The 25632-nt window shown below is 42.8% G+C and overlaps 1 protein-coding gene and 1 long non-coding RNA gene across 20 annotated transcripts in view; one reads left to right on the top strand and one right to left on the bottom strand.

Annotated features, from left to right (window-relative positions):
- Window positions 1-25632, top strand: part of LOC114647337 (serine/threonine-protein kinase BRSK2) — a 1001270-nt gene that overhangs the window by 863068 nt on the left and 112570 nt on the right. For 6 of the 19 annotated variants that reach the window (XM_051923428.1, XM_051923429.1, XM_051923434.1 and 3 more), the window contains 2 exons: window positions 10925-10988; window positions 19408-20056. In XM_051923428.1, coding sequence (XP_051779388.1) covers window positions 10925-10988; window positions 19408-20056 — 713 coding nt within the window. The remainder of the gene's footprint in view (window positions 1-10924; window positions 10989-19407; window positions 20057-25632) is intronic. The other 13 variants (XM_051923442.1, XM_051923441.1, XM_028796036.2 and 10 more) reach the window with 5 other exon arrangements.
- LOC127526776 (uncharacterized) lies at window positions 5432-7127 on the bottom strand. Its single transcript, XR_007934210.1, has 3 exons — window positions 7034-7127; window positions 5570-5629; window positions 5432-5509 (listed from the first exon to the last, which is right to left on the bottom strand). It is a non-coding gene; the product is annotated as an uncharacterized LOC127526776 (long non-coding RNA).

Below are 25632 nucleotides of genomic sequence, written 5' to 3'. Positions count from 1 at the left end.
TTGGATATTCCAACAAGACAATGACCCAAAACACAGTTTGAAATCTACAAAGGCATTCATGCAGAGGGAGAAGTACAATGTTCTGGAATGGCCGTCACAGTCCCCTGACTTGAATATCATCCAAAATCTGTGGGATGATTTGAAGCAGACTGTCCATGCTTGGCAGCCATCAAATTTAACTGAACTGGAGAGATTTTGTATGGAAGAATGGTCAACAATACCTTCATCCACAATCCAGACACTCATCAAAGGCTATAGGAGGACAGCGTCTAGAGGCTGTTATATAAAAGGAGGCTCAACTAAGTATTAATGTCATATCTCTGTTGGGGTTCCCAAATTTATGCACCTGTCTAATTTTGTTATGATGCATATTGCATATTTTCTGTTAATCCAATAAACTTAATGTCACTGCTGAAATACTACTGTTTCCATAAGGCATGTCAGATATTAAAAGGAAGTTGCTACTTTGAAAGCTCGGCCAATGAGAAACAAAAATCCAAAGAATTAAGAGGGGGTCCCAAACTTTTTTATATGACTGTATATGGTCACCCCTGGTCAAGATGCTTACTTCACTAAATCTTTCAAATGAAACAGATTAATAGCTTAATTATTAATAGTTGCCTCCCAACTCCAGTCCCATCTTTCAAAAAATAACCTTTTTGAACAGTTTCAATCTGGGTTTCGTCCTAAACACAGCACAGAAACTGCCCAGGTCAAAATCACAAATGATCTTCTCCAGGCAGCTGACATGGGACTTTAATCAATTCTTGTGCTTCTTGACCTCATATCCCATCACATACTTTTGAAATGACTAGCTAGTTTTGGAGTCTGTGGCCTTGTCCTCTAATGGTTTTCTTCCTATCTCACTGATAGGAGGCAATTTGTTAAAATAAAGGGCTTTAAATCTGAGAATGCAGTCGTTACTCAGGGAGTCCCACAGGGTTCTGTTTTGGGGCCGCTTCTTTTTCTCATTTATATCTTCCAATAGATAATATCTTCCGGCACCATGGTATTAAATGTCATTGTTTCGCTGATGACACACAGCTATATCTATCCACTAAATCCACTTCTGTTTTCCCTCCAGATACTCTTATGGCTGGTCTCCAAGACGTAAAGACATGGATGACTCATAATTTTCTCCAACTAAACAGCAATAAAACTGAAGTGCTCCTTGTTGGTTCTAAATCCACACTTTTTAAGGTTAACCAGTCTTCTATTTTAATTAACAATATTAACACAAATATCTCTACCCAGGTGAACAGCCTGGACGTCATTCTTGACAGTACTCTCTCTTTTTCTTCCCATATAAGTATTGTTTCTTGGACTGCCTTCTTCCATCTCCGAAACATTTCTAGACTTCATCCTGTTCTTACGCATCACAGTACTGAAGTATTGGTTAATGCCCGAGTCACCTCACGTATAGATTACTGTAATGCGATTCTATCTGGCATCCCACAAAAAATGATCCATTGCTTACAACTTATTCAAAATTCTGCTTCCAGGATAATAACTTGCTGTTGTAAATCCACTGAACATATTACACCGATTCTCTCTCAACTTCACTGGCTCCCTGTTAACTACCGATTACAATACTAAATACTGCTCTTAACATTTAAAGCTCTCCACAACCTCACTGATCTCCTACAGACTTACACTCCTCTCGCTCCCTCAGATCCTCATCTGCAGCTCGACTTTCTGTACCGCACATCAAATTCTGCATTCTCTCATAGTTCTCCTTGACTCGGGAATTCTCTTCCCTCTCATATTCGTCAGCTCGAGTTAATAAACTGTCCTCAAAACGTATCTTTTCAAACTGGCATACCAATTGTGAATTTTGCACTGTTACTGCCTGTTATCTTTGTTTGTTTGCTAATTATTGCTTTTTGATTTATCATTCTCTTTGTTTTTATTTTATTAATGTTGTTTAATTTCATTGTAAGGTGACCTTGAGTGCTAAGAAAGGTGCCTATTAAATAAAATGTATTATTATTATTTATTAATACTACTTCTTCAAAATATAGATCTTAGCATAATTCACCATTACTTTTTGTTCACTGAATTTAAAAGAAGGAAAAAAATTAAGTAGTGAATTTGTTATGTGCGAATGTTTGGGCCACCTAGTTCTTCATTTGTTAATATTTTTTAAGATATTAAAAGTGGATTGACGCATTAGCTCTTAATTTAAGACAGACTTTAGGGAAATATGCCGTTTGACCAGGGCTGCCAAAACATCTCCTATGTCTCCATTCATTTTGTAAACACATTTATTTCAATTATTCTCATTTGCCCCAGCATTTACTTGGGATGCCAGTCGCAAGGCAGTGTTACACATATGTAAACTAGAGCAAGTTTAGAGTTGTTAATTGACTTAATGTGATTGTCTCTGGCTTATAGATGAAGTCTGAGGACCCTTGGAATAAAAATAACGAAATAGAAGGAACTGCAATGTCCATAAGCTCCTCAACAGGGTAGGGAGTGGAACCTAAGTCTCTGAAGATCACTGGTCAACAAGCATTTTACTACTGGGATTCTTTCATCTGTACTTTAACAAATTTCACTTGCTGATTCCAAATCTGAAAACCGTTTTTGTCCAGGACATCCCATTTTTTAGTTATGATGTTCCAGGTCTTGGACAAATAGGGTGACTGGACAGTAAAGGCGATGCGTTTCAGCATTTAAGAAATAAGTTTGGTCTCGAGAAAAGTGAAGCCAAAATTAAGGAAGGTGTTTTTGTTAGCCCTGAAATCCGTGAACTGATGCTTGACGATGAGTTCAAAAGGAAACTGAATCCCACTGAATCAGCACCCTCATTCGTGCAGGTTGTCCAGAATTTTCTTGACAGTCACAGAGCAGAGAATTATACTAAGCTTCTGGAGAACCTGCTGAAAGCGTATCAGCTTATGAGAGCCAGAATGTCACTGAAGACGCATTTTTTATATTGTCATCTCGACTTTTTTCCACCAAATCTAAGCGATGTCAGAGATGACTATGGGGAAAGATTTCATCAAGATATAAAGTTGATGGAAAACTGATATCGAGAAAAATTCACTCTGAGCATGATGGGTGACTACTATTGGTTCTTGCAAAGAGAGATGGATGTGCAGAACAAGCGCAAAAGCGAGTGCCTCCAACATTTTTGGGCACTCTGACCTCACTTTTATATTGAGGTAAATTGACATAAATATACTTTAACGTTTCTCTGGTATCGTCTTCTGGTGTGTTTTCAGAATAAACACATCAAAACAATTTTGGTGGGACAGAGTCTAAACTCCAGATATCGTGTTGATATATTATATTGATATTCAAAAGTGTCAAAATGGCAATGATGTGTATTTCAAAAACCTGACGTGCTAGCTTAATTCCAATTTCATATATGAAATCAGTGTAAAAAACTTAATAAAGAGATGCTCTGAAGTTCCCAGAAGCAAACAAAAAATATTTTTTGTAGACCAGTGTTATTGACAAAAACAAAATCGGTTCGTTCACTCTTACAATAATTATCATGTAAAGAAATATCCTTTACTTTATATGAATTGCTTTTCTACATACTTCAAAACTGAAGTCCCTTTATGTTTTATGTGGTTAAGTGACAACAGCGAGTGAGATGGAGACTGTGGTTTGAGTTCAGTTACTCATCTACTGCACCACGCGGGCTACCAAGTCATGCCAAAAATATCATTTGGATTAGAAATCAGTCACAGCAACCCAGCATGCACAACTGAATGAATGCATTAATCTGGAACCAACTGAAAGTGTTGTCCTCGTGTAAAACAGTTATGTTTTATAAGTCAAGATTTCTTATTTAGACATTAAAATATTCATAAGCCTAATATAAGGGTGGAGTAACTGTATACCTCAATGAAGATGTGTCCCCAAAATGTTTCTTTGGTGGCTCACAGTTTTAAGGTTGAGTGTAAAATTGTTTTTTGTTTTTGTTGGCGTAGGGCTCAATTTCCTTATCAGTTCCTGGCACAAATAATATCTAGAACTGCTTAGGCACATCCAGAAAGTTATCATTGTGAGAGTTTTCTTTAATAACGATTTGGCCCCCTGTGTCTATAATGACCCCAATCTTCCTGCAGTTGAATTTTGGGTAAATAATGGCTTTACAAACCCCCCAAAGTGACCTTTCTTGACAGTTGAGACTCTCTGTGTTATCAGTGCCTTAACAGTACACCCCATATCTCCTATGGCACTGAGAGGGAATGCCTTTAAGAAACAGCAGGTCCTCTTTAAAAATTTCATGCCATAAGGCTGCTTTTGACTGGCTTAGAAATTCCTGAGGAAAGTCAAGCATGGAATGAAGAGGTACATCCTCCCCGGCTTAATTAATAGGGAAGATTAAGATAAAAAGCATAGTGATGGGATGGCAAGAGGACTTAGCTGAGCAGATGCAGAGCATTAACAAATAAGTGGAACTTTTCTTAAAACCTTGCGAGCAGCCGCTCACCAGACTGGCTCATTTTTTTAGTTCATGTATTTGTTAATTACTGTTTGTTTGGTATGCTGAAAAAGCTTCAGAAAAGGAGCTCAGCAAATATAAAGCTGCATTTGCTTTTCAATGGAGTGGCTGTCTTTTCATTTAGTCATAGGGAAGTTTGATTCTGCTGCGTATTGTGGGTCCAGCAGTCAAAATCCAACTTACCTTCACCAGACTGAAATGGGTCCTAAAAAGACATGGCTGGGTCTCTGGAGCATTTTTCACAACTTTCTCTAAAAAGAAACTAAGGGTAAAATCAATGGAGGCCACGACAACAGAGACTGTGAGTGAAATCTGTAGTCAAGTACACTGAATGCCTTGAAATTCTTACTTCCATGTCCAGCCGACATGCCACTCCAATGCCATGTTAAACAAGAATGTGTTATAATGAAAGCCATCTCGTTGTTTAACAGGAAATGCAGATCAGCTTATTACCTGATGAACTGTTCAGTCAGTTTCTATAGTACTTTTTAATTATTGATTTTGATATACTTTGTTAATCCCTGCAGGAAAATTATCTTTTCACATAACCTTTAAGGCATAGGGAGCAATTTTCAGGTTAAGGGCCTTGCACAAGGGCCCAACAGAGTAGCATCACTTTTGGCAGAAAGAGGATTTGGATCGGCAAAGCTGATATAAGTATAAAAAGTGGAGGGCCAGCATGATATGCCAAATTCTGCACTTACAATACAATACAATTTATTTTTGTATAGCCCAAAAATCACACAAGAAGTGCCGCAATAGGCTTTAACAGGCCCTGCCTCTTGACAGCCCCCCAGTCTTGACTCTCTAAGAAGACAAGAAAAAACTCCCAAAAAACTCTTGTTGGGAAAAAAATGGAAGAAACCTCAGGAAAAGCAGTTCAAAGAGAGGGTATCCTTCAATAAGGGCGCGCACAAAAAGGTGAGCTTCAAAAGGGCGAGGCGAATAAAGACGCGCGTAAATAAAATGGAGCTTCAAAAGGGCGACCTCAATTGGGCGCGGCGAATAAAGGCGCGCGTAAATAAAGGCGAGCTTCAAAAGGGCGACCTCAATTGGGCGCGGCGAATAAAGGCGTGCGTAAATAAAGGCAAGCTTCAAAAGGGTGACCTTAGTTGGGCGCAGCGAATAAAGGCGCGCGTAAATAAAGGCGAGCTTCAAAAGGGCTACCTCAATTGGGCGCGGCGAGTAAAGGTGTGCGTAAATAAAGGCGAGCTTCAAAAGGGCGACCTTAGTTGGGCGCAGCGAATAAAGGCGAGCTTCAAAAGGGCGACCTCAATTGAACGCGGCAAATAAAGGCGTGCGTAAATAAAGGCGAGCTTCAAAAGGGCGACTCTCAATTGGGCGCGGTGAATAAAGGCGTGCGTAAATAAAGGCAAGCTTCAAAAGGGCGACCTCAATTGGGCGCGGCGAATAAATGCGCGCGTAAATAAAAGCGAGCTTCAAAAGGGCGACCTCAATTGGGCGCGGTGAATAAAGGCGTGCGTAAATAAAGGCGAGCTTCAAAAGGGCGACTCTCAATTGGGCGCGGCGAATAAATGCGCGCGTAAATAAAAGCGAGCTTCAAAAGGGCGACCTCAATTGGGCGCGGCGAATAAATGCGCGCGTAAATAAAAGCGAGCTTCAAAAGGGCGACCTCAATTGGGCGCGGCGAATAAATGCGCGCGTAAATAAAAGCGAGCTTCAAAAGGGCGACCTCAATTGGGCGCGGTGAATAAAGGCGTGCGTAAATAAAAGCGAGCTTCAAAAGGGCGACCTCAATTGGGCGCGGTGAATAAAGGCGTGCGTAAATAAAGGCAAGCTTCAAAAAGGCGACCTCAATTGGGCGCGGTGAATAAATGCGCGCGTAAATAAAAGCAAGCTTCAAAAGGGCGACCTCAATTGGGCGCGGCGAATAAATGCGCGCGTAAATAAAAGCGAGCTTCAAAAGGGCGACCTCAATTGGGCGCGGTGAATAAAGGCGTGCGTAAATAAAAGCAAGCTTCAAAAGGGCGACCTCAATTGGGCGCGGCGAATAAATGCGCGCGTAAATAAAAGCGAGCTTCAAAAGGGCGACCTCAATTGGGCGCGGTGAATAAAGGCGTGCGTAAATAAAGGCAAGCTTCAAAAGGGCGACTCTCAATTGGGCGCGGTGAATAAAGGCGTGCGTAAATAAAGGCAAGCTTCAAAAGGGCGACCTCAATTGGGCGCGGCGAATAAATGCGCGCGTAAATAAAAGCGAGCTTCAAAAGGGTGACCTCAATTGGGCGCGGTGAATAAAGGCGTGCGTAAATAAAAGCGAGCTTCAAAAGGGCGACCTCAATTGGGCGCGGTGAATAAAGGCGTGCGTAAATAAAGGCAAGCTTCAAAAGGGCGACCTCAATTGGGCGCGGCGAATAAATGCGCGCGTAAATAAAAGCGAGCTTCAAAAGAATAAATGCACGCGTAAATAAAGGCGAGCTTCAAAAGGGCGACCTCAATTGGGCGTGGCGAATAAAGGCGCGCGTAAATAAAGGCAAGCTTCAAAAGGGCGACCTCAATTGGGCGCGGCGAATAAATGCGCGCGTAAATAAAGGCGAGCTTCAAAAGGGCGACCTCAATTGGGCGCGGCGAATAAAGGCGCGCGTAAATAAAGGCGAGCTTCAAAAGGGCGACCTCAATTGGGCGTGGTGAATAAAGGCGCGCGTAAATAAAGGTGAGCCTCAAAAGGGCACCCTCAATTGAACGTGGCGAATAAAGGCGTGCGTAAATAAAGGCGAGCTTCAAAAGGGCGCCCTCAATTGGGCGCGGCGAATAAAGGCGCGCGTAAATAAAGGCGAGCTTCAAAAGGGCGACCTCAATTGAGTGCGGCGAATAAAGGCGTTCGTAGATAATTTAGATAATAATAGATAGATAATAATAGTAGATACTAATAAAATATCTACGTGGCATTGCACATAATCTACAGCTTCAAGTGTAACACAACAATGAGTAAGAGCAGAAAACAACGAAAAATAGAGAGCTTTAGAAATAGTTCGTTAGAAATTCATGCATTATTTAATTGGATGTTTTAATATTCTTGCTTTCGCCTTTTTATACGTTCAATCATTGCCTTTATCTAATAAATTTTCTGTAATAATTTTGTTGCGTTTGCCTTTATTCGCCGCGCCCAATTGAGGTCGCCCTTTTGAAGCTCACCTTTTTGTGCGCGCCCTTATTGAATAGAACCCAAAGAGAGACCCCTTTCCAGATAGGTTGGGCTTGCAGTGGGTGTCAAAAGAAGGGGGTCAATACAATACAATACACAGAACAGAAGAAATCCTCAGTACAGTATAAAAATAAAAATTTTAGAAGTACGGAGCAGAATTTAACAGTAGATAATATCACATAATAAGATTTGGATATATTTAGAGTCCTGGAGACCTCATCCATCAAGAATATGATTCTTCAATTGTAGTATTTTTTTTTTTATCTTTTAAGTTAAATCCCAGGTATTTTTCATTACTTGCTCAGGAACAAACACTGAGTTCATCTGCTTGTATTTTATAGTCCACAACCTAAGCCAGGGGTCCTCATTCACGGTCCTGGAGGGCCACAGTGGCTGCAGGTTTTTTGCTCCAACCCAATTGCTTAATAAGACGCACTTATTGCTCAAGTAACACTTCTGCTTCACTTTCGTTGTCTCGCCTCTTTAAGATTTTGAACCCTTATTGCTTATTTTAGTCTTAAACAGCTGTCTTCTTGGTTTTTAATTGCTCCTAATTAGCAATAACATGTAGATGACAAAGGAGAGCAGCATTTCTCCATTTAGCTTGTTACCATTTACACTTGTGTGTGTATTTATCAGGCACTACTGAGTTTAATTAAATACTTGGAAGGAAAGTGAAGAGAAAAAAGTGAAGGACTGAGAATTACTCCTCCATTTTAGCCTTCAAATCATTTGGATAATATCCTTAGAAAGGGGAAGAGAATCCAGGATGTGAGAATGGCCAAACTGGTCTGAGCTGACAGAACGGCAGCAGTAACTCGAATAAGCACTCATTACAACCGAGGTGTGCAGAAGAGCATCTCTGAACACACAACACGTCGAACTTTGAAGCAGGTGGGCTACAGCAACAGGAGACCACACTATGTGCCACTCCTGTCAGCTGAGAACAGGCAACTGAGGCTACAATTCATACAGGCTCATGAAAATTGGACAATAGAAGATTAGAAAAATGTTGCCTGGTCTGATGAGTCTCAATTTCTGCTGCAACATTTTGATGGTAGGGTCAGAATTTGGCATCAACAACATGCAAGCATTGATCTATCCTGCCTTGTATCAACGGTTGAGGCTGGTGGTGTGGTGGATATTTTCTTGGCACACTTTGGACCCTTTAGTACCAACTGAGCATCGTTTAAATGCCATGGCCATGGTCTTCATTCACGGTCCTGGAGGGCCACAGTGGCTGCAGGTTTTTTGCTCCAACCCAATTGCTTAATAAGACACACTTATTGCTCAAGTAACACTTCTGCTTCACTTTCGTTGTCTCGCCTCTTTAAGATTTTGAATATTGTTACTGACCATGTCCATCCTTTTATTACCTCAGTATACCCATCTTCTGATGGCTACTTCCAGCAGGAATAATACCCCATGTCACAAAGCTCAAATCATCTTAAACTGGTTTCTTGAACATGGCGACGACTTCACTGCACTCAAATGGCCTCCACAGTCACCGGATCTCAATCCAGTAGAGCATCATTTGGGATGTGGTGGAACTGGGGATTCGCATCATGGATGTGCAGCTGACACATCTGCAGCAACTGTGTGATGCTCTCATGCTAATATGGACCACAGTCCCTGAGGAATGTTTCCAGTACCTCATTGAATCGACGCCACAAAGAATTTCAGTTCTGAAGGCAAAAGGGGGTCCAACCCAGTACTAAAAAAGTAGCTGGAGAGTGTATAGTGAAGGCTTCTGTATAAAAATAATACCTGAGGTGAACAAATAAGGAAGGCCATTATTTAACATGAAAAGACATTGAAATAAAATGTGCTATATAATAGATAATGAAAGACATTTTTGTAAATTGAAAACCCAGAGAAAATGGACAGATACTTTCACAAAATAGATGCATATGAAAAGTGCAATGCAGATAATGAAAGGCATTATTTAAAAAGCGAAAGCACTAATAGAATGTATTTAAAAAAAGTGGTAGGTAATAATGAAAGCTACTACTTTAAATAGACAGATTTGACAGGTGCTACATAATAAAACAGATCAAGAAAATCAATGTCTAAAATGAAAAGACAAATATGAAAGGTGTTATACAGAGGAAGGTATTGTATTTAGATCATAGTTGTATATATGTATGTTAATTTTGCTTTCAAACTGATTACGGAATTTAAAAATACATGAAATCTGAAAATGTCAGGATGTCTGTGCTGTGTAATGAATACTACTATACGGATGCCGAGAGAGGACGTGCAATATCGTTATTTTTTTAAATTGTTTCCTTGAGATAGCAAACTAATTTTATTGAGACCTCAATAAAACAAAAGATCTTGTTTTCTCGAAATTCTGAAATAATTGTATCTAACGTTTAAAGTTTGCCTTATTGAAGCCACGTCCTGTATGAAATGGCAGAAGAGCAGAACTGTATTGATCAGCACGTCACATTTTGGTTCAATCAAGGGCTCACGTAGGCTGATACTGTTTATGTTTATGCCTTAGTTTAGAAAATAATAACGTTAGTGTCCGTCATTCAAGAAGACAGTTAGCAAGGCTTCAGCTGTATAGGCATCGCAATCTAAGCGAGCCTGATGCCAGGACCAAAGGTTAAGTTTTGTTTTCCCAAGACTGCGATAAAATTGTTCCGTTAACTCAATAAAACAAATGGAATTAGTTTGTTATCTCGAGGAGACAATTTAAAAAAATAACGATATTGCACATCCTCTCTCGGCTTCCGTACTACCAAAAAGAAATACAGGGATAATATCTCAGTTGGCTTGATAGCATCTAGGACAGTTAGGCACAGTGTAGCCTGGTGAGTCCAGCTTGGTGGGTTGCCAGTACACCTCCATTCAAAGTGCAAGGTAATGGAAAGTGTCCAGTGTTGACAGTTATAATCTTTGATGGAGCATTACTGGGGATAAGATGTGGAAATTAAAATTAAGGTGAGTATGAGTGTTAGAGCTGTAGTGTACAAAACCTTTGTGTATGTATAGGAACCTGAGATTAAGAGCCTGGGAGCCATCTAATGTTGGAGTTATTTGGGGGCTTTTCCCCGACCTGTTCACTGCATCCTTTTACCCTTGACGTAGGATGTCTCATCTTTTGTCCTTTTTAATGCAGTGTGTTTACATGAGTCCTGAATATTCATTGGCACAAATCTGGATGTCAGTACTGTCAACCCCTACTCTTGTCCCCACCCTACTTTCTTGAGTCTACCTGCCTTCTAACACAAATTGGATGTTTCTCTCTTTCTTTCTGTCTGTCTGTGTCTTTCTCTGGCGTTTTGTCCCAGCAGGTCCAGGTCCATCAGTGGAGCGTCGTCAGGTCTTTCTACCAGCCCTCTTAGCAGTCCCAGGGTGAGTATCCAACAGCTGCATTATTGTGAACCACCTGAAAAAAAATGTAAAGTATTCCTTTTTATGTCCCACTGAGGGTGTAGGGATACTTCAGCAACCCAATGTTTACTTGTGACACTGAGCACTAACTAGTGACTCAGTCAAATTGGGGTCCAATTCAGGCAACCCTTTTTAATTTCCCAATAGTTGTTTACACCCATATTGTTGTTTCTTAATGCCTCTTTTTACTCTGTGAAAGGCACTAAATAATATAAAAGCTGTATTCCTATCCATGTTACTAACCGAAGGTTGTAAACCGGATATGGACGCTGGGTGCATCGAGGCGCACGCGCACTGCAACGAGCATGCCCATAGCTAACAACACAGCCACAGACACGAGAACGTTGTAAACCGGATGTCACGAATCGCCTACCAGTGTGATACGACACAGCCACAGAAAACACAGATTAGTTATACCGGACTCAGTCGTTTGCTTAGGCTGTACAAATCCGAGCCCATAGCTAACGACACAGCCACAGAGAAAACAAAAACGAAACGATTCAGCGCAGATTTGAATCACATTACACTATTACAGTACGGAATCCCCAGATGTCCAGACTACACAGCATATTAACGACACCAGATGGAAGAAAACAATAAATGAATGCTCCGTATTAAACGTAAGTGCGATTATAATTCCTAACAGTAAACGACTTATAGCTAACGGAGTCACAGCTCCGAAAAGAAACACCTCAACTAGCGGAAATACAAAAACGACCCCGTATGGATAGAATGAATGACCAAAGGTGCACACACAAAGACACCGCGTTAGTACAAATATGTTTATTTAATTAAATGACAACTTTACCATGGCTACGAGCTGTAAACTAAACCTCAGGTAAAGCGTGCACGCCAGGTTGTACAGCTGCCCGAACGCGACCGCCCACACCACCGCATATACCACGTTCGTTTAGTGATGTAGCCCTCCATGCCCGGATCCGCCGACATGGCCACTTCAGCACGCGAATCCGCCGCCGTCAGCAAACGACTTCTCGCTGACGACACGGCCATGGAGACACAAAAACGAAACTGCATGGCTAAAAACAGTAGACGAACGCTCCGTATTAAACGTAAGTGCGATGCTCTAATCCACTGTGCCAGTAATGTTGATCACATAGCGGTCATTCAGTTTGGCGCCCGCCCCAGAGTCAAACACAGCGCCGTCCCGCCCAAACAACACAACCTGTGAGCTACACTTGCTCTAATCCACTGTGACAGTAATATAGATCACATGACGGTCACAGACTCTAACCCAGCGGATTCCCAGACTCAGTAGCTGGCACACGAACACCACAACCTGTAAACTGAAGTTGCTGTGCTCCACTCTGCCAGCAGTTGGTGTCAGCAAAGGCAACGGAATCACGTCTCCACAAAACGAGACCGCTTTACTACAGATATGCTTATGTAATTAAATGACATTTCCCCAGACGCACCCACCCGCCATGATATGTCATCCATCCAGATATCGGACAGAAACTGATTGCCATTCTTGGATTTCCGATTCGCTGGCGAATCGCGGGCTTACTGGTTAGATCATAACCTGCAATGGAACCCAAACATAGTGAACCCTATGGTGATGAGCCAGCTTGGCTCCCATACCTGTAGCCTCCCAGATTCTTGTGTGCTGTTTGGTAGCGCACACTCTATTCAACAACAGCAACAACATTTATTGATATAGCACATTTTCATACAAACAATGTAGCTCAAAGTGCTTTACATGATGAAGAAAGAGAAAAAATAAAAAATAAATAAGAATTAAAATTAGTGAACACTAATTAACATAGAATAAATGTAAGGTCTGCAGGGGTTCCGAGGCCACGAGACCACCCAGCCCCCTCTAGGCATTCTACCTAACATAAATGACCTCAATCAGTCCTCATGCTATTCAGGGTTCTCATGGAAGAACTTGATGATGACAGTCATGTGGACTTCTGGCTGTGTAATCCATCAATGTAGGGACATCACGGTGCTTTGATCAGGTAGCCACCACAGAAAACCGGAAAAAGAACAGAAGAGAAAGTAGGGGTTAGTACGGATTTTGAAGCCACCATGAATAATAATGATAATTAATTGAATATACAGAGCATCAGAATTTAACTAAAATGAAGCTATGAGAAAGCCATGTTAAAATAATGGGTAGTTTTTTAAAGTGCTCCACTATATTAGCCTGGCGAATTTCTATCGTTCAGCTATTCCAGATTTCTGCATAACAGCAGAAGGCCGCCTCACCACTTCTTTTAAGTTTAGCTCTTGGAATTCTAAGCAGACCCTCATTTGAGGATCTAAGGTTACGATTTGAAGTGTAAGGTGTAAGACAGTTCGAAATATAAGATGATCCCATGTTGTTGCTATTCAGTTATGTTTGTAAAAGGAAAATATAAAAAACACCTTGTATTTACATAGTGCTGCCAATATAAAGGAATCATCTTTCCACTTCCATACCAAACCCCCAGGGCGACAAAAATCAGCTCAGTTAATGAACTCATCAGCCCGTCGTGCATGTCCCACTGAAGATACAATATAATACATCCATCCATCCATTTTCCAACCCGCTGAATCCGAACACAGGGTCACGGGGGTCTGCTGGAGCCAATCCCAGCCAACACAGGGCATAAGGCAGGAACCAATCCCGGGCAGGGTGCCAACCCACCGCAGGACACACACCCACACACCAAGCACACACTAGGGCAAACCGGGTCTCCTAACTGCGAGGCAGCAGCGCTACCACTGCGCCACCGTGCCGCCCTCAATACAATACAATACAATTTATTTTTGTATAGCCCAAAATCACACAAGAAGTGCCACAATGGGCTTTAACAGGCCCTGCCTCTTGACAGCCCCCCAGCCTTGACTCTCTAAGAAGACAAAAACCTAGTAGGGAAAAATGGAAAAGATATAGTGGTTCTGCAGTGGCCCACTTTCCCCTTGTCACAACCTGACTAAGCCAAGTGCAGAATTCAAACCTTTTGCTAGCATGGCACATCTTTCCCAGGTAACATCCTGTTCTTCTTTTCCCAAGAAAGACGAGTGAAAAACCAGAGCAACTTATCTTGGCAAGCCAGAGTGGCAGCAGTTGTAAAGTCAATGCCAAGTTATTGGGGTTGGGGGGGGGGGTCGGGGTTACATAGACAGAATAGCAGCTGCATTTTTGTAAAGGCAGGGTCAGCATTTCGGCACAGGAGACTCATTTATCCATTTTAACTGTGAGTGCAGCAGTAGTACAACTTAAGTTTTCTTTTAAATGCCAGTGACTACTTCAATGAGACAGCCTTTCTTATATTAGATTCTTCCCATTGTTAAAAGCAGATTGCCATTTTTATTTATGTCTGTGCCTACTAAATAAATATAGTCAGTTTCTGGATGTTTTTAAGAGACTTATCACTTTTCTGTATATCTCTATCTACTATGATTAAAAGGCATTTCCTGTTTTTTAGGCCCCACTTCTGTTATTTGACACCTTCTTTTCTGATCATCTTTACATAAATTCATCAAGAAAATCCTCCAATATCCCCTTTCTGAATTCATTAATTTCACTTTTTTTTTTAATTTCTCTAATTTAAGTCCTCTGCCCCATTTTTTTTACTTTTTCTACATAATTTATTAAAGAATATCCCTGTATTCTGAATGTCTCAAACTGTTTAATAAAGGCCATTTTCAGTATAACCTTCATTTAAAAAATCGTAGTGAGTCAGAAACAGTTATTGACGCACACTTGTGTAGGCCAGTCGCGTATGTGACATGTCCAGTATCGCACTCCATCTAGTCCACTATTTGAACCAACAAAAATCATTCAGGTTTGCTTTTGTCCTTAGTCGTAGGGGTGGGCTCTTTGTGCATGAGAGCTGACAATAAGTGAGTGCTATACTATACATACAATGCAGCAATGAGGAAGAAAGAACGCAACTGTTTTGGACCTCACAAACAGAAGGGAAGCACATCTGTCTGATGACCCATGTTTTGCATAACTCAATATAATAGAAAAAAGAAGATAAAAGGCCACGATTGCAGCTGAACTCACCATCCCTTTTAACCCTTCATACAGTGCCAGCTCCTTCAGGCAGCATACACATGGATGGGGAACAAGACTGTTATGGAAGGTCAGCATGCAGTCAGTTAATGTGACATCGCTAGAGATTTTCAGTCATGCAAACTGACAGGGTCCAGCAGCAAAATTAGCAGCGGCAGTCGTCAAATGTTATGTCATGTAATGTAACATCAGTCTAATACAATACAATTTAATTTTGTATAGCCCAAAGTCACTCGAGAAGTGCCGCAATGGGCTTTAACAGGCCCTGCCTCTTGACAGCCCCCCATTCCTTGACTCTCTAAACTCCCAAAAAAAACCCTTGTAGAAAAAAAAATGTAAGAAACCTATGGAAAGGCAGTTCAAAGAAGAGACCGCTTTCCAGGTAGGTTGGACGTGCAGTGGGCATCAAAAAGAAGGGCGTCAATACAACACAATACACAGAAGAGAACACAAGTAATCCTCAATACAGTATAAAAATAAAAATATTACAAGTACGGAGCAGATGTTATCACAAGAGGGCGCAGTAGGTAGCGCTGCTGCCTCGTGGTAAGGAGACCTGGGTTCACTTCCCGACTCCTGCCTGTGTAGAGTTTACATGCTCTCTCCAGTTTCCTCCCACAGTCCAAACACATGCAGGTTAGGTGGATTGGCGATTCTAAATTGGCCCTAGTGTGTGCTTGGTGTGTGGGTGTGTGTGCCCTGTGGTGGGCTGGCGCCCTGCCCAGGATTGTTTCCTGCCTTGTGCCCTGTGTTGGCTGGGATTGGCTCCAGCAGACCCCCGTGACCCTGTGTTCTGATTCAGCGGGTTAGCAAATGGATGGATAGATAGATAGATAGATAGATAGATAGATAGATAGATAGATAGATAGATAGATAGATAGATAGATAGATAGATACTTTATTAATCCCAAGGGGAAATTTACATACTCCAGCAGCAGCAAACTGATACAAAAAACAATATTAAATTAAATAATGATAACAATGCAGGTATACAGACAGACAATAACTTTGTATAATGTTAATGTTTACCCCCCCGGGTGGAATTGAAGAGTCACATAGTGTAGGGGAGGAACGATCTCCTCAATCTGTCAGTGGAGCAGGACGGTGACGGCAGTCTGTCGTTGAAGCTGCTCCTCTGTCTGGAGGTGATCCTGTTCAGTGGATGCAGTGGATTCTCCATAATTGACAGGAGTCTGCTCAGTGCCCGTCGCTCTGCCACAGATGTCAAACTGTCCAGCTCCATGCCAACAATAGAGCCTGCCTTCCTCACCAGTCTGTCCAGGCGTGAGGCGTCCTTCTTCTTAATGCTGCCTCCCCAGCACACCACCGTGTAGAAGAGGGCGCTCGCCACAACCGTCTGATAGAACATCTGCAGCATCTTATTGCAGATGTTGAAGGACACCAGCCTTCTAAGGAAGTATAGTCGTCTCTGTCCTCTCTTGCACAGAGCATCAGTATTGGCAGTCCAGTCTAATTTATCATCCAGCTGCACTCCCAGGTATTTATAGGTCTGCACCCACTGCGCACAGTCACCTTTGATGATCACGGGGTCCATGAGGGGTCTGGGCCTCCTAAAATCCACCACCAGCTCCTTGGTTTTGCTGGTGTTCAGGTGTAGGTGGTTTGAGTCGCAAAATTGTGGCGTGTTACATAACCTAAAACCATGTAGATATAATATAAAAAGGCAACACCCCTCCCTTAGTGATATGGCGGTAAGGAATCACATAGGAGAAATAACTTAGCTTTCTTTAATGATGGTTTACGCTGCATAATAGATGAGGAATAGACTCTAATGTATAGAGTCTGCCAATTTCATTGCTGCATTGGAAGGATTTTCCGGATCGGTTAATAGTATCTCCCATCCATCTGTCAGCTTCATAGGTGTGCCGGGCAATGTTCCAAGGCTTTATACCCTTTCTACATGTGTAGACCCCCAGTTTCCAAACAAGGCAAAGAAGAGCCCATTTCATGCTGACTTGACGTTCCCCCAGCTGTCTTTATCTGTCTTGTCCGATGCTTTGCCTAGCAGTTCTAAATGCTGGGCTCCTGTACTAAATCTGGCTCAGCTGTGCATGTGAGTAGAAAGAAAAGTAAAGCAGATACAAAATATCTGCACAGAGCACAGTGACATATTAAACTTATATTCTGATTACACAAGCAACCTCCTGACATTAAGAAACACTTTCATACTAGTCGAGATCAAGTAGACACGGCCAATAAATTTGAGCTTGACCTTGCAAAGTGTCTGGTGTAAAGGGAGTGTGTCCACAGCGTTCTGATTGGCTGGAACAAATGAAAAAACGGAAATGCCTTTAAAAATATTAAATATTCATCTTATTGCCTGACCACACTCAACATTAAAGATTACTGCACTACAACTAATATGACTTAAAATAGATAGATAGATAGATAGATAGATAGATAGATAGATAGATAGATAGATAGATAGAAATAAAAGGTACTATAACATAGATAGATAGATAGATAGATAGATAGATAGATAGATAGATAGATAGATAGATAGATAGATAGATAGATAGATAGATAGATAGATAGATAGATAGATAGATAGATAGATAGATAGATAGATAGATAGATAGATACTTTATTAATCCCAAGGGGAAATTCACATTCTCCAGCAGCAGCATACTGATACAATAAATAATATTAAATTAAAGATTGATAATAATGCAGGTAAAAAACAGACAATAACTTTGTATAATGTTAAATGTTAACGTTTACCCCCCCGGGTGGAATTGAAGAGTCGCATAGTGTGGGGGAGGAACGATCTCCTCAGTCTGTCAGTGGAGCAGGACAGTGACAGCAGTCTGTCGCTGAAGCTGCTCCTCTGTCTGGAGATGATCCTGTTCAGTGGATGTAGTGGATTCTCCATGATTGACAGGAGCCTGCTTAGTGCCCGTTGCTCTGCCACAGATGTTAAACTGTCCAGCTCCATGCCAACAATAGAGCCTGCCTTCCTCACCAGTTTGTCCAGGCGTGAGGCATCTTTCTTCTTAATGCTGCCTCCCCAGCACACCACCATGTAGAAGAGGGCGCTCGCCACAACCGTCTGATAGAACATCTGCAGCGTCTTATTGCAGATTTGGAAGGACGCCAGCCTTCTAAGGAAGTATAACCGTCTCTCTCCTCTCTTGCACAGCGCATCAGTATTGGCAGTCCAGTCCAATTTATCATCCAGCTGCACTCCCAGGTATTTATAGGTCTGCACCCTCTGCACACAGTCACCTCTGATGATCATGGGGTCCATGAAGGGTCTGGGCCTCCTAAAATCCACCACCAGCTCCTTGGTTTTGCTGGTGTTCAGGTGTAGGTGGTTTGAGTCGCACCATTTAACAAAGTCATTGATTAGGTCCCTATACTCCTCCTCCTCCCAACTCCTGATGCAGCCCACAATAGCAGTGTCATCAGCGAACTTTTGCACATGGCAGGACTCCGAGTTGTATATTCCACTATTGTACTATTCATCACCATATTAAGGTGCTTTAAAAAAAATCAGTCAGTTATTATATTATTTAGTGCCTTTCACATTGGAAACTTTGAGAAGCCCCGTCTCTTGGTGGCAGCATAGGTTGGATGACCATTGAAATGTATAATCAGTTAAAGCGAAGTATTAAGGCGAAACAGAAGTCCGCCGCATTCACAATTGACAAGAAACTGGTGCAGCAGTAGATTTATATGTATTTTTATAGAATGCAGATACAATAAAATACTGTAGATAATGTATACTGTACTGTATAAATGTGTAAAATACTGTTGATACTATCTAGTGTATATAAAGTACCATTGATATTGCATACGGTGTGTGTGTGTGTATATATTTGTACATTTACATGCAGACATATGTATATATTATATGCAAGTTTTTTTGTGACGAAGTTGTCAATTGGCTTATAAAAAGGGATACAGCGCCAGCTTTCATCTCATTCCCTACCCAGCGGGCTCTCACTTGCTGTATGCCAGCTCCTTTTTTTCTGCCTGGCTTGCTTGGTTTATCAGCTGGTAGCTTGCTTTTTTTCCCTTTTCATTTTTTATTTTACTTTAGCAGAAGCACTGAACTCGTGTCGCCTTCCTTGTTTTCTGGATGCTTTTACACATTTTTTGGTGTTGTTTGCCACTCGGTGTGTTGCGGAATGGGCTAACCGCATGTTTTTTTTCTTTTTTTTCCTTTGTGCTGCACTTCATTCTTCCTGTTTTCTGGTTCCATTTTTCTTGTGTTTCCATTGTGTGTGTTTTTTTTCTTCCTTTGTCGCTGGGCTGTGGCATTGCGTGCTCATTCTGCTCTCTTCTGTGTCTCTTTCGTGGCTGCATGCCCTCTCTTTGCCCGCCTCCTAGCCTATCAGAAAGTTTTTTGTTCCTCCCCAGACACCTGACCTCACCTTCTCGCCCCGTTCTTCGCCAAACTCCCTAGATCCTGAGCCCAATCGGACTGCAGTCCATTCGGCAAACAATTCATTGCAACCAAAGATTGGCTCTCCGCAGCCCAACCCAAAGACTCAGACCCTTCCTGCCAAGACTAAATTGTCTGAAAAGCCTCTCCAGTCAACCAGGTCCAACCCCCTCCCTGCCCCAACCTCTGCTCCCACCAGCCAGGAGTCGTCTGTCCCCTCCTCACCACATCTGGCAACCCCAACTAGGCAGGTGCGTCACCCCCCGATGATACCCCCTCAGCTCTCAATTCCCTGTGCCCATATCACACCCCTCTCTCCCATCAGGCTGCACCATTACCCTGTTACCAGTACTGATCCAAACACCAAATCTATCCCCATCATACAGGTAACCCCTCACCCCTCCCCTAGGGGGAGCCCTCTCCCTACCCCCAAGGGAACGCCGGTGCACACGCCCAAGGAAAGCCCAGCCAGCACGCCTAACCCTACACCGCCCTCCAGCCCCTCCATCGGCGGGATGCCATGGAGGACACGACTCAACTCTATCAAGAACAGCTTCCTGGGATCACCACGCTTCCACCGCAGGAAACTGCAAGGTATGTTTGTTCTTTAATTGTTAATTACTAAATGAAGTGATGAAACTATTTCTTAGAACTTTGCTCCGTTGTACCTCACTTGGGTGAAACAGTCTGTAGAATCCTCCAACACAAACAATTTGACTTCCAGGTGGTCCACTTGGGGATTCATTGGAGGGAACGTGTAAGCCTATTAAGTCTTGCTATTGGACCCTAACTTCAAGGGACTAGACATGCACCATCTGACTTCTGTAGGGGCAGGTCAGGAGTTGTCTTCTAAAGCTACAAGAAAAGTGTTCTCAGGACAGAAACCTGAAGGGGCCTGGTGTGCACCACCTATTGGATAATATGGGCAATGCCTCCCCTAATGAACACTCACAGTATAAGTACTTTACTTTCCAGATGATCTCTTTGAGGGAGAAAGACCAGGCTATAAACAGCTAGTTTGAAATGTGGCCTTTAGTTAAGGCCTTGAAGAGGCTTGATCATGAATCCCTATGGACACTCCTAAGCCAAATGACTGTGTTCCCACATTGACTGTTATTAGCAAATCGGGCAGATAACCTTTCATCGAGTCCAATCCAGATGAACTAGAAAGGGCATGCACTTCATACTACAGTAGAACCTCGGGTCAGGACCATAATTCGTTCCAAAACTCTGGTCGCAACCCAATTTGGTCGTGACCTGAAGTAATTTCCCCCATAGGATTATATGTAAATACAATTAATCTGCTCCGGACCGTACGAGCTGTATGTAAATATATATTTTTTTTAAGATTTTTAAGCACAAATTTAGTAATTATACCATAGAATGCACAGCGTAATAATAAACTAAATGTTTACTTATGCGGCCAGCTGTCCTTCTTCTGGTCACTCCAGCTCCTTGATCGGCCAAAACACCCCTGCTTGGGCTCTCTCTCGCTCTCTCTCTCTCACTCACTCGCTCATGCTCGCTCTCTCTCTCTCTCTCTCTGACTTGCTCGCTCGCGCTCTCTCTCTCTCTCACTCACTCGCTTGGGCGCACTCTCTCTCTCTCTCTCTCTCGCCCACTCACTCGCTCTCTCTCTCTCACTCACTCGCTTGCTCGCTCGCTCTGTCTCTCTCTCTCACTCACTCGCTTGCTCACACTCTCTCTCTCTCTCGCTCATGCTCTCTCTCTCTCTCTCTCTCTTGCTCGCTTGCTGCACAGGGAGAGACTGAACACGTGCAGAAATCATCGGCGCGTACGAACCGGAAGGGAAACTGGCTTGTTCGTCACCCAAGTGTGTGGTCGTGAACAGATGCAAAAGTTTGGCAAAATTTTTGGTCGTAACCCAATTTGTACGTGTTCAGAGACGTTCGTGACCCAAAGTTTCACTGTATATTGTCTCTCTTATATTTAGTAACCCTTGGACATCTAACAAAAGCAAATTTGACCACAAAGTTCCAGCATAATATCAAATTATTAAACTACCCTGCAGTCAGCTTCTGCCATTGCACCCTAAGAGCCTTGAGCTACGCCACTTAGATCCCCACTCATATTAAGCACTTTGTGGACAAAGCTAACAAAAGTGATCAGTATTTAGCCTGGTGTCGTTTAACCATCTTGTACCATCTAACCAGTGTATCAACCAGTGGCAATGCACCCTGAAGACACTTCCAGGGCCATCTGTTTGACTCTTTGATAACAAATTAGTATAGTGAGCGCCACCAGAGTTCTGCTACTATACAGTAATATGAAGTTGTTCAGTGTGCGTTTGCAGTGGCACATGTGGGTAAAGCTCACTGTGGACAGCTGCTGAAAAAAAATCAGTTTGAGTTAAATTGGGTACTTTGGCAGGCAACAGAGGGAAAATATCTCAGCGGAGTACTCTTCAGTGTTTTCTTAAAGCCCAGTGAGCCGCTGGGAGGCATTGACAGCTGGTAGCTTAAATGAGTATACCCCCTGGGTACACTCAGAAGTGCTTCAACTCCCAAGTGACTTTCTGTCTTTGCGGATGCAAGGAGGAGGAGGATAGACTCTCATAAAAAGAACATTGAGAAAATGCCCTCCAGTCATTATGCTGAAGAGATGTGACTTGCTTCCCCTAGTGGCTAATTTGGGTAAGCTTACAATTACATTGTCCCATAGCTGATTGGGGAGCATCCCAAAAGTCCAAAATTAGACAGTTAGTCTTGATCCAAACAGCAGAACTTGGTCACTGCAGGCTAGCATCAATGAACTAGACCTGCATCCTTTCCAATTGCTCCTTCAGGTAAAACAGACTGATGGCAACTTACTGTCCATTTATTTTCACACCTCACTGAAATGAGTTAGCATATTACGAATGTACACTCCAGCTAATTAACGCCATTCACAGTACAGTAATCCCTCCTCGATTGCGGGGGTTGCGTTCCAGACAGGACAGGAACGTTATTCAAACACTGCAAACAAACATTTGTCTCTTTTTCAAAAGTTTAAACTGTGCTCCATAACAAGACAGAGATGACAGTTCTGTCTCACAATTAAAAGAATGCAAACATATCTTTCTCTTCAAAGGAGTGCGCACCAGGAGCAGAGAATGTCAGAGAGACAGAGAAAAAAGCAAACAATCAGAAATCAATAGGGCTGTTTGGGCTTTTAAGTATGCGAAGCACCGCCGGACAACGCAGCTCACACCTCCTCCGTCAGGAGCAGAGAATGTAAGAGAGAGAGACAGAGAAAAGCAAACAATCAAAAATCAATATGTGCCCTTCGAGCTTTTAAGTATGTGAAGCACCGTGCAGCATGTCGCTTGACTAAGCAGCTGCACAGAAGGTAGCACGTGAAGGTAATCTTTCAGCATTTTTAGACGAGCGTCCGTATAGTCTAGGTGTTCGAACAGCCCCCCTGCTCACATCCCCTCCGTCAGGAGCAGAGAATGTCAGAGCAAGAGAGAGAGAGAAAAGTAAGCTGGGTAGCTTCTCAGCCATCTGCCAATAGCGTCCCTTGTATGAAATCAACTGGGCAAACCAACTGAGGAAGCATGTACCAGAAATTAAAAGACCCATTGTCCGCAGAAATCCGCGAACCAGCAAAAAATCCACGATATATATTTAAATATGCTTACATATAAAATCCGCGATGGAGTGAAACCACGAAAGTCAAAGCGCGATATAGCGAGGGATTACTATACTGCTTATTTAAATTAGCGGTGCCTTCATCTAGTTGAATACAGGTAGTCCCCAGGTTATGTACAAGATAGGGACTGTAGGTTTGTATTTAAGTTGAATTTGTATGTAAGTCCGAACAGGTACATTATTTTAATAAATGCTATTGTTGACTGACTGTAACCAAGTGCTCTGCCAATGAATGATGGAGTTTCACCTCTTTCTGGCCTTTTTATTATTTCTACTTTATTTTCCATGGTGATGGTTTTTCTCTTCTGTACTGTATCACCAGCACTTGCATCAGATTTGTGTTTCAGAGACATTGTTGAAGGGTGAAGACAAAAGGTTAAGATGAGCTCTTCTGCACAGCGCTGTCCACGCTATCACAGCAGGATGGCACCAGTCGTCAACACGTCTGATGTACTGACAAGAGACAACTTCCTGCTATGTATGTAACAGTACAAGCAGGCTTCCTATTGAGAATGACTTGGGGTGGCGAGGGGGGGGTTCATCACCCGCCCACCACACAGTCACCTCCACTACAGTATGCTGCCTGCAGCATCCGCCCACCTACAACAAACACGGTGCGGCCAAAGGCAGGTAGTGAATCGCCCACCACCGCCCCCATTCAACAGGCAGACACCAGATGCACACTACAATGCTACAACCCCGGTGCTCCATTCAATCGAAAATGGCCTCCGCTTAGCTACAACCAGGTCACCACTAGCAGCATCACCAGTCGCCCACCGAGAACGAACGGGGCAGCCGTGTGTGATGGGCGGGCAGTGAAATGCTCCCCTCCGCTCCATCCAGCCTGCGTCCAGTCAGGAGAAGGAGAAGTAGCTGCGGTGGCATAGTGGGCGGGCAGCGAACCGCCCCATCAAGCCTCCGTCCTCCACATAAGCGATAGCTGTGGCCCCGGTGACTATGGACCATGGGTCACCGCTTGCCACTGGGAGCCGCCCGAGGTAGACTACATTGTGCGAACAGTGAAATCGCCCCCCTCCAGCCTCTGTCCATCCACCGCTTGCAGCGTCCCCAGGCCGAAGATGATGGAGCGGCAGTTACTGAGGCGCATGCATTGCAGCTGCGGTTCCGTTCGTAAGTCGTACGTCGGATGTCTGTAACCTGAGGACTACCTGTATAATTAAATCAATAGGATTTTCCTCCATTAAAAATGTTTTTAAACAAGCCAATATGTAAACACCAAAACACTGCTTTGTGTATGAAATAAAAGCCAGCATCCACTTTATTAAAAACTTGATATACAGTAGACTCTCGCTTATCCGACTTTCACTTATCCGACATTCTGTATTATCCGACGTCCCACCGCAAAAAAAACCCAAAAAAACGCATCAATCGGCAACAAGAACTGCAAGTTGCGCGTAGTCTATTTTTTGTTGCTAATTTCATTTTTTCATTTAAATTTTTCTTTTGTGTTGTTGTAAAACATGATTACAGTGGATTATGTGGCCAGCCCTCTCTCACTTGTGTGCGCCTCTCACGCATGTGTGTTTCTCTCGAGCGTGTGTGTGCGTGTGTCTCTCTCGAGCGTGCGCGCGCGAGCGCATGTGTGTCTGTCTGTGTCTCTCTCTCGCTGCACCGGGAATGCACAGGGAGAGACTGAGCACGTGCGGAAATCATCGGCACGCACAAACCGAAAGGGAAACTGGCTTGTTCGTATACCGAGTGTGTGGTTGTGAACAGAGGCAAAAGTTTGGCGAACTTTTTGGTCATAACCCGATTTGTACGTATTCAGAGACGTTCGTGAACCGAGGTTCCACTGTATATTGTCTCTCTTATATTTAGTGACCCTTGCACATCTAACAAAAGCAAATTTGACTACAAAGTTCCAGCATAATATCAAATTATTAAACTACCCTGCAGTCAGCTTCTGCCATTGTGCCCTAAGAGCCTTGAGCTACGCCACTTAGATTAGATGTATAAAATTATAACATAGTTTGACGTTTAATAGGCTTTTTCTTAACACCTCCCATTACCCGACATTTTCTCTTATCTGACATTCTGCCGGCCCGTTTATGTCGGTTAAGCGAGACTCTATTGTATGTACTTTTTAGTAAAGCAAGCATGGACAAACACAATGTAAAGGCCATAAAAAGTTTGCTATTAAAAAGTCAAAATGCTATATACACATATTAAACATCCTTGTAAATACATTCACCAAATAGCTTAACAACCAACAGTGTTGTAGGCCTGAGTCATTCCTCAGCTTCAGTGTGGCATTCACTTGTTCAACAAAAGCAAATTAAAAAACGCAAACACAAAACCAACTGCTGGCCAGGCGTATCTCTCTATCTTGGCAGACTGATCCCCAGATGCCAAAACTAATTCTAGGGCCAAAGGACTGAGGTTATTGTCTTTTCACAAATTCACTTTTAGCCACCTTGGTAGTAAGCAGCAGTATTCAGTCGCAGACTTCAGTCACGGCTGTATCCAACTACAGTAATCCCTCCTCCATCGCGGGGGTTG

This window comes from Erpetoichthys calabaricus, chromosome 2, assembly GCF_900747795.2.
Source record: "Erpetoichthys calabaricus chromosome 2, fErpCal1.3, whole genome shotgun sequence".
Lineage (NCBI taxonomy): Eukaryota > Metazoa > Chordata > Cladistia > Polypteriformes > Polypteridae > Erpetoichthys > Erpetoichthys calabaricus.
This window is presented reverse-complemented; position numbering and strand designations above follow the sequence as displayed.